General features: G+C 36.2%; 1 protein-coding gene across 1 annotated transcript in view; it reads right to left on the bottom strand.

The window, feature by feature from the left end:
• EFCAB13 (EF-hand calcium binding domain 13) overlaps positions 1-11,153 on the bottom strand; it is a gene marked incomplete at both ends in the record, with an annotated part of 31,072 nt that extends 19,919 nt beyond the window's left edge. The window contains 2 exons of the mRNA XM_080826668.1: positions 7,311-7,471; positions 11,124-11,153. Coding sequence (XP_080682794.1) covers positions 7,311-7,471; positions 11,124-11,153 — 191 coding nt within the window. The remainder of the gene's footprint in view (positions 1-7,310; positions 7,472-11,123) is intronic.
• Positions 11,154-14,821: the final 3,668 nt, after the last annotated feature.

The following is a 14,821-nucleotide window of genomic DNA, read 5'->3' as shown; positions in this document are numbered from 1 at the left end:
TTGCATCAGGATTCAATAAGGTCCCCATTACAGTTTGTTGATGTGTCTTATAAATCTCCATTTATCTATAGGTTCTCCTACCGTGTCTTTTATCATCATCATGATCATCATTCCCAGGCAATTTGTCTTATAGATTTCCCAGTCTGGATTTTGCTGATTGTATTACCATGGTTGTAGGATTTTTTTTTTTTTAAGATTTTATTTATTTATTTGTCACAGAGAGAGAGAAAGAGAGAGAGCGAGTGCACAGACAGGGAGACTGGCAGGCAGAGGGAGAAGCAGGCTCCCCACTGAGGAAGGAGCCCCGTGTGGGATCATGACCAGAGCCAAAGGCAGACATTTAACTGATGAAGCCACCCAGGCATCCCCGGTTGTAGGATTTTAAAGATTTAATAGGATTCACAGTTTTTATTTGTTTTTTTGGCAAAACCACCATACAGATGCTGGTGTTTTCCACTGGGAGGTATGTAATGTACAAGTGGTTCTCTAATTGTGGTATTAGCTTCTATACTTATACGTAATAACTAGACTCAGCAAATCATCAGGGACTATAAAATATTTATACCTAAATCTATCATTCCTTCTTCACTCATTAGATATTTCTATAAAGAAAAACTTCCTCTTGGGTATTATTTGGTTACTCAGTGGTATAGTTCATACAGAAAGGTGGGATAATTACTTTATTCTTTTCCTTTATTTACCACTTTTCATAACAGTGACTTGGGTCACTTGTATCCTCCAATAGTGACAAAATAATTTTTATACTATTTTGTAACCTTGGATTTACATACATTAAAGTCATCTTACTTCCTTGTAATTATTACCCTTATTGACACCCTAATTGTCACATGTATGGTGGGAGTCTCTTCAAGTAGGCTCTTGAGTCCTTTTGATGCATCTCTGATAGGAGTCTTTGTTAGTTCCCTTATTTCTGTAGCACCAGATGCTCCAGGCTCATCTGTACATTTCCTTTCCCAGACATGCATTTCCTCTAGGGTACTGTGTGTCCCCAGGAGTTAACCTATTTTACACAGTTAATAAAATAAAGTAAAGGAGCACTCTATCACCTCCCATTCCTTCCTTGCCTTTTGTCATCTAACTCAAAGGAATAGTGAGAATCCCCATGAGACTATCAGCAGATTTGTCAGCAGAAACCTGCAGGCCAGAAAGGAGTGGTATGATATATTCAAAGTGCTAGGGGGAAAAAACCCTGCCAACCAAGAATACACCACCTCACAAAGTTGTCCTTCAGAATGGAAAGACAGACAAAGAGTTTTACAGACCAAAAAAAAAAAAAAAAAAAAAAAAAAAAGTGAAAGGAGTTCATTACACTAGATTGGCTTTATAAGAAAGCATGTGACTTTTGATCTCGGGGTTGTAAATTCAAGCCCCACATTGGGTGTAGAGATTACTTAAAAATTTAAAAAAGAAATTTTTTTAAGTATATTACTGGAGAAAAATTACCAAATCACAAAGGAAGAAAGCAAGAGAAAGGAACAAAGAAATTATAAAACAGCCAGATAACAATCAAAACAACAATAGTAAGTCCACACCTATCAATAGTTACCTTAAATATAAATGGACTAAATTCTCCAATCAAAAGACATAGAGTGACTGAATAGATTAAAAGAAAAAAAAAAAGACCCAAATATATGCTGCCCTCCAGAGGATCACTTCAGCTTTAAGGACAAGTATAGACTGAAAGAGAAGAGATAGAAAAATATATTGCATGCAAATGGAAACCAAAAGAGGGCAGGGGTAGCTATATTTACTTTAGACAAAATAAATTTCAATACATGTTTTTAAGTCAAAAACTGTAACAAAAAAAGTCATTATACTATGATAAAGGGATGAATTAATCAAAAGGATATAGCAATTGTAATATTTATACATCCAATATAATAGCACCGAAATATATAAAACTAGTACTAATATATCTGAAGAGAGAAATAGACAGCAATGCAGCAATACTAAGAGACACTTCAATACCCCACTTTCAACAATGGATAGATCAACAAGACAGAAAGACAAAGGGCAACATTGGATTCCAACTACATCATCGACCAGATGGACCTATAGGGACAAACATATAGAGAACACGCTAACCAACAGCAGCAGAATACACATTCTTTTCAAGCATATATGCAACATTTTCTAGAATAGATCATTTGTTAGGTCACAAGTCTTTTTTTTTAAGATTTTTTAAATTTATTTGACAGACAGAGATCATAAATAGGCAGAAAGGCAGGCAGAGAGAGAGGGAGGAAGCAGGCTCCCCGCTGAGCAGAGAGCCTGATGGGGGGCTCGATCCCAGGACCCCGAGATCACCCACTGAGCCACCCAGTCACCCCAAAACAAGTCTTTAAAACCTTAAAAAGACTGAAATCATATCAAGCATCTTTTCTGACCACAAAGGTATAAAACAATAAGTTAATTACAAGAAAAAAACTGGGAAAAAACACATATGTAGAGATTAAACATGTTCCTAAACAACCAATGGGTCAAAGAGAAAATCAAAAGAGAAATAAAAAACATCTGGAGACAAAGTAAATGAAAACATGACATACCAAAACTTACTGGATGCAGCAAAAGCTGTTCTAAGAGAAACATTTATAGAGATAAATGCCTATATAAGGAAAAAAGAAAAATCTCAAATAAACAGCCTAATTTTATACCTCAAGGAACTGGAAGAAAGAAAAAAATTAAGCCCAGAGTTAATAGAAGAAAGGAAATAACAAAGATTAGAGCCAAAACAAGTGAAACTAAAAAGACAGTAGAAAAGATCAAAGAAGCTAAGAGCTTGTTTTTTTAAAAGATAACCAAAATTAACAAATCTTACTGGACTAAGAAAAAAAGAGAAGACTCAAATAAATAAAATCAGTAAAAAGAGGAGACATTCAACTGATAACAGAAATACTAAACATCATAAGAAACTACTATGAATAATTATATGCCAACAAATTAGGTAACCTAGAAGAAATATATAAATTTCTAAGTTTCTAAAACCATGTAAGAATGAATCATGAAGAAACAGAAAATCTGAAAAGACTGACTATTAGTAAGGAGATAGAATCAGTAATCAAAAACCTCCTAACAAAGAAAAGTCCAGGATGGCTTCACTGGTGAATTCTACTAAATATTCAAAGAATTAATGTCAAATCTTCTCAAACTCTTCCCAAAAATTGAAGAGGAAAGAACACTTCCAAACTCACTTTATGAAGCCAGCATAAGCCTCAGCATAGCAAAGCCAGAAAAGGACACTACAAGAAAAGACAACTACAGCCCAATATCCCTGATAAACATAGATGCAACAAAATACTCTCAACAAAATACTGGCAAACCAAATCAACAGTACATTAATGATCTAGTGGGATTTATTTCTGGGATTCAAGTATGGTTCAACACAGGCTAATTAGTAAATGTGATACAGCACAGTATAGGGAAAACCCATTCCTGTTTCTCCTTTACTCTCACATTACTACCATACTCACAACACTTCTGACACTGGATGTGTGAGGTACCCCCCATCCCGTGAAGCAATTCTCTGCCACACCAGCTGGGTGTCTACAAATTAACCCCATTCTGACACTATCTACCTGAATATACTGTCAGATTCCACAGGTTAAGGGCTCAGTCCCACAAGATTGCCCCCAACCTACTTGTGGAGTCACAATTCTGACTGATAAGTTATAAATCAGAGATTCCTATTACAAGCCCCTCCTTGGATTTGATTACTTTTCCAGAAGAGCTCGCAGAACTCAGAAAAATAGTTACTTATGTTAACGAGTTTATTTTTCATATATGATAGAAGATACAGATAAAGTCAGATGAAGAGACACATATGGCAAAATCTGGGAGGATCTCAGCATAGGAGCTTCTATTCTTCTGGAGTTAGAGTACATCGCCCTCCTGGTATGTGGATGTTTACACCAACCAGGAAGATCTCTGAACCCCATACTGCTGAGATTTTTAGGGAGGCTTCCTCATGTAGGCACGATCAATTATTAATTCCATTTCCAGCTCTTCTCCCCTCTCTGGAGAGATTCTGGGTTGGTGAACACATCCACAAACTGGGAGGGTGACACACCCCAACTCCATGAGGACAGAAGCTCCTGTGCTTGGGACACTCCCAAATCTCACTTTGTGTATATCTTCATCTGGCTATTCACCTGTATACTCTGTCATATCCTTTACTAAACTGATAAACATGAGTGTTTCCCTGAGTTCTGTGAGATGTTCTAGCAATTAATTAAACTCAAAGAAGGGTCATGGGAAACTCTGATTTGTATCTAAATCCAACAAAAGTCGTAGGGAAATTGGGAACTTACTACTTGAGATTGGCATATAAAGTGCATGTGGGGGAGGCAGTCTCATGCAACTGAGCCAACTAACCTGTGAGATCTGATGCTATCTGTAGGTAGATAATATTAGAATTGAGTTAAATTGCAGGACATCCAACTGGTGTCACAGAATAGCTTGGTGTAGGATACCACACATCTGGGTGTCAGAAGCATTATGAATATGGTGGTAGTATGATAGTAAAGGAGAAACATTTTTTCCAAATAACCACATTAACAAAATGAAGGATAAAAATCATATGATCATCTCAAAAGATACAGAAAAAACACTGATAAAGTTCAATTTTCTTTCATGATAAGAGATCCCAAAGTGGGTATAGAATGAATATACATCAACACAATAAAGGATATATATGACAAGCCAGAACTAATATGATACTAAACAGTCAAAAACTTAAAGCTTTCCCTGTAAGATCAGGAACACACTCACCACTTTTTTTCAACATAGTATTGAAATCCTAGCCAGAGCAATTAGGCAAGAAAAAGAAATAAAGGCATTCAAATGGAATGGAAGAAATTAAACTGTCTCTATTTCTAAATGATATGATCTTTTATACAGAAAACTTCAAAGACTCTATCAAAAAACTGTTAGAAATGGGGCTTCTGGGTGGCTCAGTCGTTAAGCATCTGCCTTTGGCATGCGTCATGATCCTGGAGTCCTGGGATAGAGCCCTGCATCAGGCTCCCTTGCTCAGCAGGAAGTCTGCTTCTCCCTCTCCTACTCCCCCTGCCTGTGTTCCCTCTCTCACTGTCTCTCTCTCTGTCAAATAAATAAACAAAATCTAAAAAAAAAAAAAAAAAAACTGTTAGAACAAATAAATTCAGTAAAGTTGCAGGATACAAAATCAATATACAAAAATCAGTTGCAAAAATTTCTATAAACTAACAACAAATCATCAGAAATAGAAATTAAGAAAACAATCCCACTTACAATATCATCAGAAACTAAAATACTTAGAAATAGATTTAACCAAGGGGGTGAAAGATCTGGACACTGAAACCTATAAAATATTAATTAAAAAAACCAAGAAGACACAAATTAAGTGGCAGGATATTCTGTGTTTGTGGATTGGAAGAATTAATATTGTTAAAATGTCCATACTACCCAAAGTAATCTATAGAATCAGTGCAATTCCTGTCCAAATTCCAGTGGCATTTTTCACAGAAATAGAACAAATATTCCTAAAATTTGTACAGAACCACAGAAGACCTCAAAGAACCAAAGCAATCTTGAGAAAAAAAGAGCAACCCTTCTAGACCATAGGCAGTAAGCTCTTTGACATTGGTCTTGGCAATAATTTTTTGGATTTGATACCAAAAGCAAAGGCAACAAAAGCAAAAATAAACAAATGGGACAATATCAAACTAAAAAAGTTTCTGCACAGCAAAGGGAACCATTGACAAAATGAAAAGGCAACCCATGGAATGAAAGAAAATATTTGCAAAACCACATATCTGATTAATTAATATTCAAAATACAAAAGGAATTCATGCAACTCAATAGCAAATAAACAAATAATCCACTTTAAGAAGGACTTGAATAGACACTTTTCCAGAAAAGATACACGAATGGCCAGCAGGTACATGAAAAGGTGCTCAATATCACTCATCAAGAAAATGCAAATCAAAACCACAATGAGATATCATCTCACACCTGTTAGGATGGCTATTTTCAAGAAAAAACAAGAATTGGCAAGCATGCGGAAAAAAGGAAGTACCTATTTACTGCTGGGGGGAATGTAAATTGGTGCAGCAACTATGAAAAACTGTTGAGTTTCCTCAAAAAATTTAAAATGTAATTACGATATGATCCAGCAACTCCACTTCTGGGTATATGTCCAAAAGCAATGAAAAAAGGATCTCAAAGAGATACTACACTCCCATGTTCACTGCAGCATTATTCATAATAGCTAAAATACGGAAACAATCTACATGTCCATCAACAAATAAATGGTTAAAGATGTGATATCACTCTCACTCTTACACACACATACACACAAAAACTGGAATCTACTCAGTCATGAGAAAGAAGGAAATCCTGCCATTTGTGATAACATAGATGGACCTGAGGGCATTATGTAAAGTAAAATAAGTCAGACAGAGAAAGGCAAATACTGGATGATCTCATTTACATGTGGAATCTATTAAAAGCCAAATTCAGGGGCACCCTGGTGGCTCAGTCAGTTAAGCCCCTGCCTTCAGCTCAGGTCATGATCCCAGGGTCCTGGGATGGAGTCCTGGTATTGAGTCCAGCATTGGGCTACCAGATGCTCAGCAGGGAGCCTGTTTCTTCCTCTCCTGCTGCCCCTCCCCCTTGCTCATGCTCTCTCGCTCATGCTCTCTCTCTCAAATCTTTTTTTTAAAAAAGCCGAATTCACAGAAACAGAGAGTAGAATGGTGGCTTCCAGGGGCTGAGGGTATGGTAAATAAAAATAGGGAGAGGCTGGTAAAAGGTTATAAACCTTCAGCTAAAAGATAAATAAAGTCTGTAGGTCAAATGTATAACATGATGACTATAGTTAATGATACTGTATTACATAATTGAAATTTGCTAAGAGAGTAGAATTTAAATGTTCTCACCAAAAATAAATAAGTAAATAAGGTAAATATGTGAAATAAGTAAAAAGTGGCAATCATTTCCCAGTGTAAACATATGTTATCACACAGTACATTTAAATATATTACTTAAAGACAAATTTATATACATATGGATAATTGCTCTCCTATAACTGGAAATCTATGATGGCTTATAGGTTTCCACAAAGTTGTGAGAGAAGTGAGAAAAAATGATGAGAATGGCTATCTAGGAATTAAAACTATACTTCTAAAAGAATGGCCACAAATATGCATGGTCCTCTACATTTTAGTACATTAGGAGAACTTATGAGCTACATTTTTTATTCTCTCAAACTTACAGAAGTATAATTCAACTAACTTCAAAGTTTAACTTACATTTTTTTGTGTTCTAGTCTCAAATCCCTAATTTCATGCAAAATTCTCTTCTGCGTTGCTTTAGAAAACTTGACGTCTTTCTTGTTATCAGTATGTCTTGATGACAGGTTGGTTGCAAATGAATTACAGCCATGATCTGATAAACTGGTATTTTCTTCTGCCTGGGGAGCAACCGAGATCCATAGTCAACTATGTTCTCTTTCCACATATAAATTAAATATGACATTCTGGGTCAAATCATTCATTGTAGATCAATATTTTCTCTAAAACGATGCTACCAAACAGAATTTTATTAAAAAGAATATTTAATTATTAGTGCATTAGTCCAGATTAGGTACCTATTCTAAATGCCACCAACTATCTTCAGTGCATTATGCAACTATAAAATGCCCAGCATTCATGAATATATTTAAGAGTTGTTGAATCTAGTTTTTAAGGCATCTTTAAGCTTACTTCATTAAATTAAAAATTCTGCTCCATTAAAGACTCTCAAGAGGATGAGAGGACAAGGCACAGAGAGTAAATATTTACAAAAGATATATCTGATAATGGGCTGTATTTTTTTGTATATTCAAAAATATACAAAGAACTCTTAACTCAATAATAAGAGAAAGCACAACCCAAATTAAAAATAGGCAAAAGATTGAGGCGCCTGGGTGGTTCAGTTGGTTATGCACCCCTCTTGGTTTCAGCTCAGGTCATGATCTTTGGGTCATGAGACTGAGCCCCACAACAGGCTCCATCCTGGGCATGGAGCCTGCTTGAAATTCTCTCTCTTCATCTCCTTTTGCCCCTGCCCCCAATGGCACATGCTCCCTCTCGAAAAAAAAAGGGCAAAAGATCTTAATAGACACCTTACCAAAGAAGATGTACAGATAGCAGATAAACACATGAAGAGATGTTTGGCAACATGTCATTACGGAATTGCAAATTAAAACATCAAGATACCACTATACCTATTAGAATGGCCCAAATCCAAAATATTGACAAAGCCAAATGCTGGCAAAGATGTGGAGCAAGAGGAACTCTCGTCCATTGCTGGTAGGAATGCAAAATGGTACAACTACTTGGAAAAACAGTTAGGTAGTCTCTTACAAAACTAAACATACTCTTACCGTATGTTGCAATAACTGCACTTACTGGTATTTACCCAAAGGAGTTGAAAACCTATATGCACACAAAAACCTGCACATAGATGTTTATAGCAGCCTTATTCCTAATTGCCAAAACTTGGAAAAAAACAAAATGCCCTTCAGTAGATGAATGGATAAATGAACTGTGGTACATCTAGGAAATGGAACACTATTTGGCACTGAAAAGAAATTAGCTGTCAAACCACGAAAAGATGTGGAGGAACCTTAAATGCTATCACTAAGTGAAAGAAGCCCAACTGTCAAGGCGGCATGCTGTATGATTCAAACTATATGACATTCTGAAAAGGCAAAACTATGTGGACTAAAAAGACCAGTGGTTGGGGTGCCTGGGTGGCTCAGTGGGTTAAAGCCTCTGCCTTCGGCTCAGGTCATGATCCCAGGGTCCTGGGATCGAGCCCCGCCCCCGCATTGGGCTCTCTGCTCAGCAGGGAGCCTGCTTCCCTTCCTCTCTCTCTGCCTGCCTCTCTGCCTACTTGTGATCTCTGTCTGTCAAATAAATAAATAAAATCTTTAAAAAAAAAAATTAAAAAATTAAAAAAAAAAAAGACCAGTGGTTGCCTGTGGTGAGGAGCAGAGGGGAAAGCTGAATAAGCAGAGCACAGAAGATACATAGGACAGTGACACTATTCTATATGATATTATAATAATGGCAACATGTCATTATACATCTGTCCAAATTCATAGAAGGTACAACACTGAGTCTATCCTAATGTAAACTATGGACTTTGGGTGAAAATGATATGCCAGGGTAGGTTCACCGTAACAAACATACCACTGTGATGTAGAATATTGATATAGGAGGAGGCAGCAAAAGCATAGGGGCAGGGGGCATATGGGGACTCTCCACTCAATTTTGCTGCAAATCTAAAATAGCTCGAAAAAATAACGTCTATTGAGGAAAAAAAAGAAGCGGCTATATTACTTCTAAATAGATAGGCCCCCCAACAAAAAAGAAACTAGAGCCTAGAAGCAATGAATATATTTAGAAAAAGAGGAATGAAGTTAGAAATAAACTCTTTTGAAATCTGGCTGTTTGCTTAAAACAACTGGAATGCAACTAGTTGATCAAAGGTCTGTTAGTTTTTAACCCCTGAAAAATTAACACAAGCAATTTATAAAGCAGATCACCAAAGGAGTTTAGAGAACTTCTATTTCTGCATAAAATGGAAATGAAGGGAACTACTTCAGTGACTTTTACGATCTGCATATATTTGTCTTACAACAGAGGCACACCTTTAACAACTTGCTTCATAAAAAGGCAATCTGATTTGCTGCCTTAATGCAGTGTTTATTAGGAACGATGAAAAGTTTCCTAGAGGCATTGAGAAAAATGACTCAAAACAAAAACGGGGAAACTAAAAAGAGGAATATCTAAAAAGAGAGGCAAAAAACCTGTCATCAAAGATCAGATGAACGAAAGCGGTCAAATAGTGAACAGAAACTTTGATGATAGAGAAAATGAAACAACTTCTGAAACTCTATGGTTAATTAAAGACGTAAGAAGTATAAACTATATAGCCCATGGAAGACAAACTGGTATGATATGTTAATTTTGTTAATTATTTTAAATTTAAGAATTCACCTTCAAAATCAGGTTATGAGAGCCCAATCAACAAAGAATTAGGTATAAAAAGGTGGTAAAAAGGGTAAGACTCTCACTGGACAACACTGAGTTCTACCTGAGTCCTATGCTTCCAGAAAACAGTGAAAATTAAAGAAATCCCCTTACCCTTTTGTCTTCTGGAAAATGGTTTACTGCAAAGAACCACCCTTCCTCATATACTTTAGATAAAACTCACAGATGACCACCTTGTTTACCTATGACAAAGCCAAAATTCCCTTTCTTTGCTTCATGCATGATGAGTCAAAATGTTTAATCCCACTGACTAATCAGAACAAAATGCTTATGAGCCAAATTGGTTAATCTTCTCTCCTTCCTCCTGGCCCCTAAAATACTCTCTGATCTATTTATCCAATCATGCCATTCTTTCATTCCACTTCCCCATACCCAGTTCTTCCTAGCCTTGTTGACTCCTGTCTATTAAGGAAAAAAATTAAAAAGCTCTTTTTGCCTAGCCCTTGAGATGTTCACAGATCTTCTGGTCACAGCCTTCTCCCTGTTGTAATAGACCCCCTCCTGCTATTTCAATAAATAGTCCCTTTTCCCTCTCACAATAATCCTTTCGAATAAAGTCTCTCCTTACTAAGTTCAGGTTTGTTTTTTGTTTGATACAATACTGGCCAATGGATAAGAGTACCCCATGAATCACAGATAAGAAGGCTAGAGAAACTTGGTATCTTTTATATTACCGTCTAGATTCCCACATCATTAATTATGTCATCTACAACCTCTCATGTAGGTTTAAATCCTTTATTCTCCTGAAAAAATTATCCCAGTTCCTACCCTCCAAAATACGCTCATCATACACCTCAGATCTCTTGACACTACATAGATGGCTGGGATGAGAAGTTTCAGCATTTGCCCATGAAAAGACCTGAGAGGTTACCTTAGTTGTTAAGCAAGATCTTCTGATTATATTGCTCTATGAATCTGCTTACTAGTTAAGGACGTGAGATAATGTAAAATAATTTTTTAATGTAAACTAATTTTTTTTAAAAGAAGAGGAAGGAGTCTTTAGAAACTATTTTGAAAAAATACCTGGCAGAATAAAGGTACTTTAGTTTCCATTTTTCGGTTTAGCAGTAAATTCTGCCCTTGAGGACTCAATGGACTTGATGAACAAGTATGAATGACCAATAGCACAAAAGTATTTCCTGTCCAAAAAAAAAAGAAAGAAAGAAAAAATCATATGCCTGTTTAAGAGACTTAATTATATTTATCTACCTGAAGTTATCCTTGTATTGTAACACTCACGGCATAATATGGAATAGGTATGTGTGCAAAAGCTAGAAAAAAACAGTTAGTAGATTGTAATTCACAGGAGATCATCCAGTCCCTTAACTTTACCTTTTGTGGTATAAGAAGAAATAGAGAAATCCAAATTTGAATGACATAAAAAGCAGAAAAATCCAGTTATATTTATTTATTCAGATAAACCCAAAGAAGCAGAACTACTAACATGACAGCAATCACCAATGTTATTAAATGCTTACTGTGTACTAGACATTATGATAAACACTTTGACATAAATTATTTCATTTATTCCTCATAAATATCTCTTAAGGAATTATTATTACCCTTATTTTACAATGAGGAAAATAAAGACTTAGATCAAGTTGCACAAGATTACAGCCAACAAATAGTGGAGTCAGAATTTGAAGTTAGGCAGCCTAACTCAAGCCCCATGGTCTTTAGCACCCTATAATATTGCTGCTCAAAAAAACGGTATTGCAAACAAAAGATGCCTTAGCTTGCTTGTTTTCAACTAGAGACTTCCACATCACATACCAAGCATCTAGAAATTCCCCACATTTTCACATTTTTATACCCCCCATCTGAGTCACATTGGATATGCTATTTATTACATTGCTAGTTATATTACACTGTTAGTTGCAATGACCTGTCATTTTCATACTGTAACATTTAATGGTAAGTATTAATATTCTAATAGAGACAGCACTTTAAAATCACTTATTTCTGAAAAGTTATCCTAATTACTATTGAATGTGATATGTCCAACATTCCTGGAATTCAAAACACATTAAAATAAAATGAAACCATTTCAGAAGACATTAGATGGCTATGCAGATTTTCCCAGCAATCCATTGAATTAACCTCTTTTAGATCTTTCCTAGACAGTTCAATCTTTACCTCTAAACTACTTGGTGTAACGCTGACTTCACCATTGTTACTGTCTTCACTATTCAACTGGCATTAATCATTTGCCTTGTACTTTTATCACATATATCTTTTATATCAACTATAATCTAAATTTCATGAATGGACTGAAAGAAATGGATGGGTATCTTATCATTCTTTGGATTATTTCTCACAATACCAAACACAATGCTATCCGTATATAATAAATGAAGGAAAGAAAGAAGGAAGTGAGGAAGAGAGGGAGAAGTGAAAGAAGGAAGACATTTCCTCTGTATTAAGTTACACAGTTTCTTAAGGTATCGAAATACTTAATTTTTTTTTTTTAAGATTTTATTTACTTATTTTTGACAGAGAGAGAGAAAGAGAGAGCACCACAAGCCGGAGTGAGGTGTAGAGGGAGAAGCGAACTCCCCACCCAAGCAGGGAGACTAATGAAGGGAGGACTCAATCCCAGGGCCACAGAATCATGACCTTAAGTCAAAGGCAGATGCTTACCCAATAGAGCCACCTAGGCACCCCTCAAAGTACTTAAGTCAGCAGAGTAAGCTTTATTTAAATTATCTTGAAAGGAAGAATTGTTTCATAATTTATTGACCTATCAAAAGTCAGTATGTTTTAATCTGCTGGATGAATCAGATACCACACACCACATACCACAACCCTCTCCAATCTAAGAGAAAAAATAGTACAGGAAGTCTCTTCTCCATAAATTTGACAAGAGAATTGTTTCTCAACTCTCAATCTATGACACATATCTGAACTTGCAAGGACAAACCAAGAGAAATGAAGAGCTGTATCCCTCCTTTTCCAATCATCTATCCATTCACCCCTCCATCCATGAAATTCATATACATTTAATCCATATGAATTCAACATTTATATACTGTATGCCTACTATGTACTAGGAAGAGCTGTCCTCCTGGATCTGGGGATACAGCAGTAAAAACAGGAAGAAATAAATCCCGCCCTCATGGAGCTTACATTCTTGTCAAAGAGAGACAATAAAATTGACAAATAGATAAAATATGTAGTATGTCTTCTGTGATAAGTATTAAAAGAAAAAATGTAAAGTAGGGGAGAAGAATATGAAGTATTGTGTTAAAAAAAAGATGGAGGAACAGACATGGTAGCCAAGGGAGACTTTACTGAGAGGGAGACTTTAATTATAGACCTGAAAGAATTAAAGTAGGAAGCCAATGAATATATTAGGGGAAAGCATTTCAGCCAGGTAAAAGCAAGTACAAAGACTCAGAATTAAGAAGGAGCTTCACTGTTCCAGCAACAGTGGATAGGCCCACAAAGCTGAAGAAGAGAAAGCAAAGTGAAAGGAGGAGAGCAGGGAAGATCAAGAGAGGGAGGCAGATATAGAGGGCCCCTAGATCATTTTAAGAACTTTGACTTGTGCTCTGAGGTGGGAAATCACTGGAGTGTTTTGAGCAGAGCTATGACATGATCTAAAGTCCTTTCTGAAAAAATCACTCTAGTTGCTACAAGGAGGAAAATCCAGTGAGTCTAGATTCCTAAAAGCCAAGTGAAAAAAAATTATTCAAAAGAAGAATGACTAATGAACTGCGACAAATGCTGCCGTTAGGTCAAGTAAATGAGTACTGAATGAGTGATTAGGTTTTCCAACATGGAGGACACCAACAGTAGAAGCTATTTGGGTAGCATGGTAAGGAGATAATGTTCTTGGAGTGAGTTCAAGAGACAGTGAGGGAGATAAATAGGAGACAAACAGAGAGATGATTCTTTCAAGGAGTTAGGCTATAAACAGGAAGAGAAATGAGGTAGTAGCTGAGGGGTAAAGGAGTTATAAGGGTTTAGGATGGGGGAAAATGAAGGGATGTTCATATGTGGGTAAGAATAATCTACTAGAGGAGCAAAAATTCATCACATGGAAGGGCAGAATTACTGAAACAATATTCTCAAGTAGGATAAAGGAGATGAGATTTAGGGCACAAGGGCAGGGTTTGTTCTTAGCTAAAAATATAAGAATAGACGTGGCAGGGTAATTGGCTTAATTACATGAAGAGTAGATGTGGTTGTGGAAGCTTGTGAAAATCACCTTATTGCTTTAGTTTTCTTCTGTTTTATATATATATATATATATATATATATATATATATATATTTTTTTTTAATCTTAGATAGGCACTATACCCAACATGGGGCTTGAACCCATGGCCCTGTGATCAAGAGTCACATGCTCTACCAATTGAGACAAGCTGTACCCCTGATTGCTTTAGTTTTCTTAGTGAAACAGGAAGCAACATAATCAACTGAGAATAAGGACATGAAAAGAGATGCTAGATGTTTGAGGACAGAGGTATTATTATAAAATAGCCCTCTAGGAGAATGGAAGAATTAATAGCCCAGGGATACTTGATATGGTTGCTGGACAGCATCAGGGCCCCTTGAGGAAGTGATCATGAATTTAAAGGGAAACCAGTAAGCATGGCTGTGTTTTTTCTCTAACTATGTTCAATGTAGAAATGCTTGAAATGAGGCAGAGATCTAGATTTAATCTCGGATTACAATTTAGCCAAGAAAGTAAAATGAACTGAAAATGCAATAAAG

Source organism: Martes martes (assembly GCF_963455335.1).
Source record: "Martes martes genome assembly, chromosome: 16".
Lineage (NCBI taxonomy): Eukaryota > Metazoa > Chordata > Mammalia > Carnivora > Mustelidae > Martes > Martes martes.
This window is presented reverse-complemented; position numbering and strand designations above follow the sequence as displayed.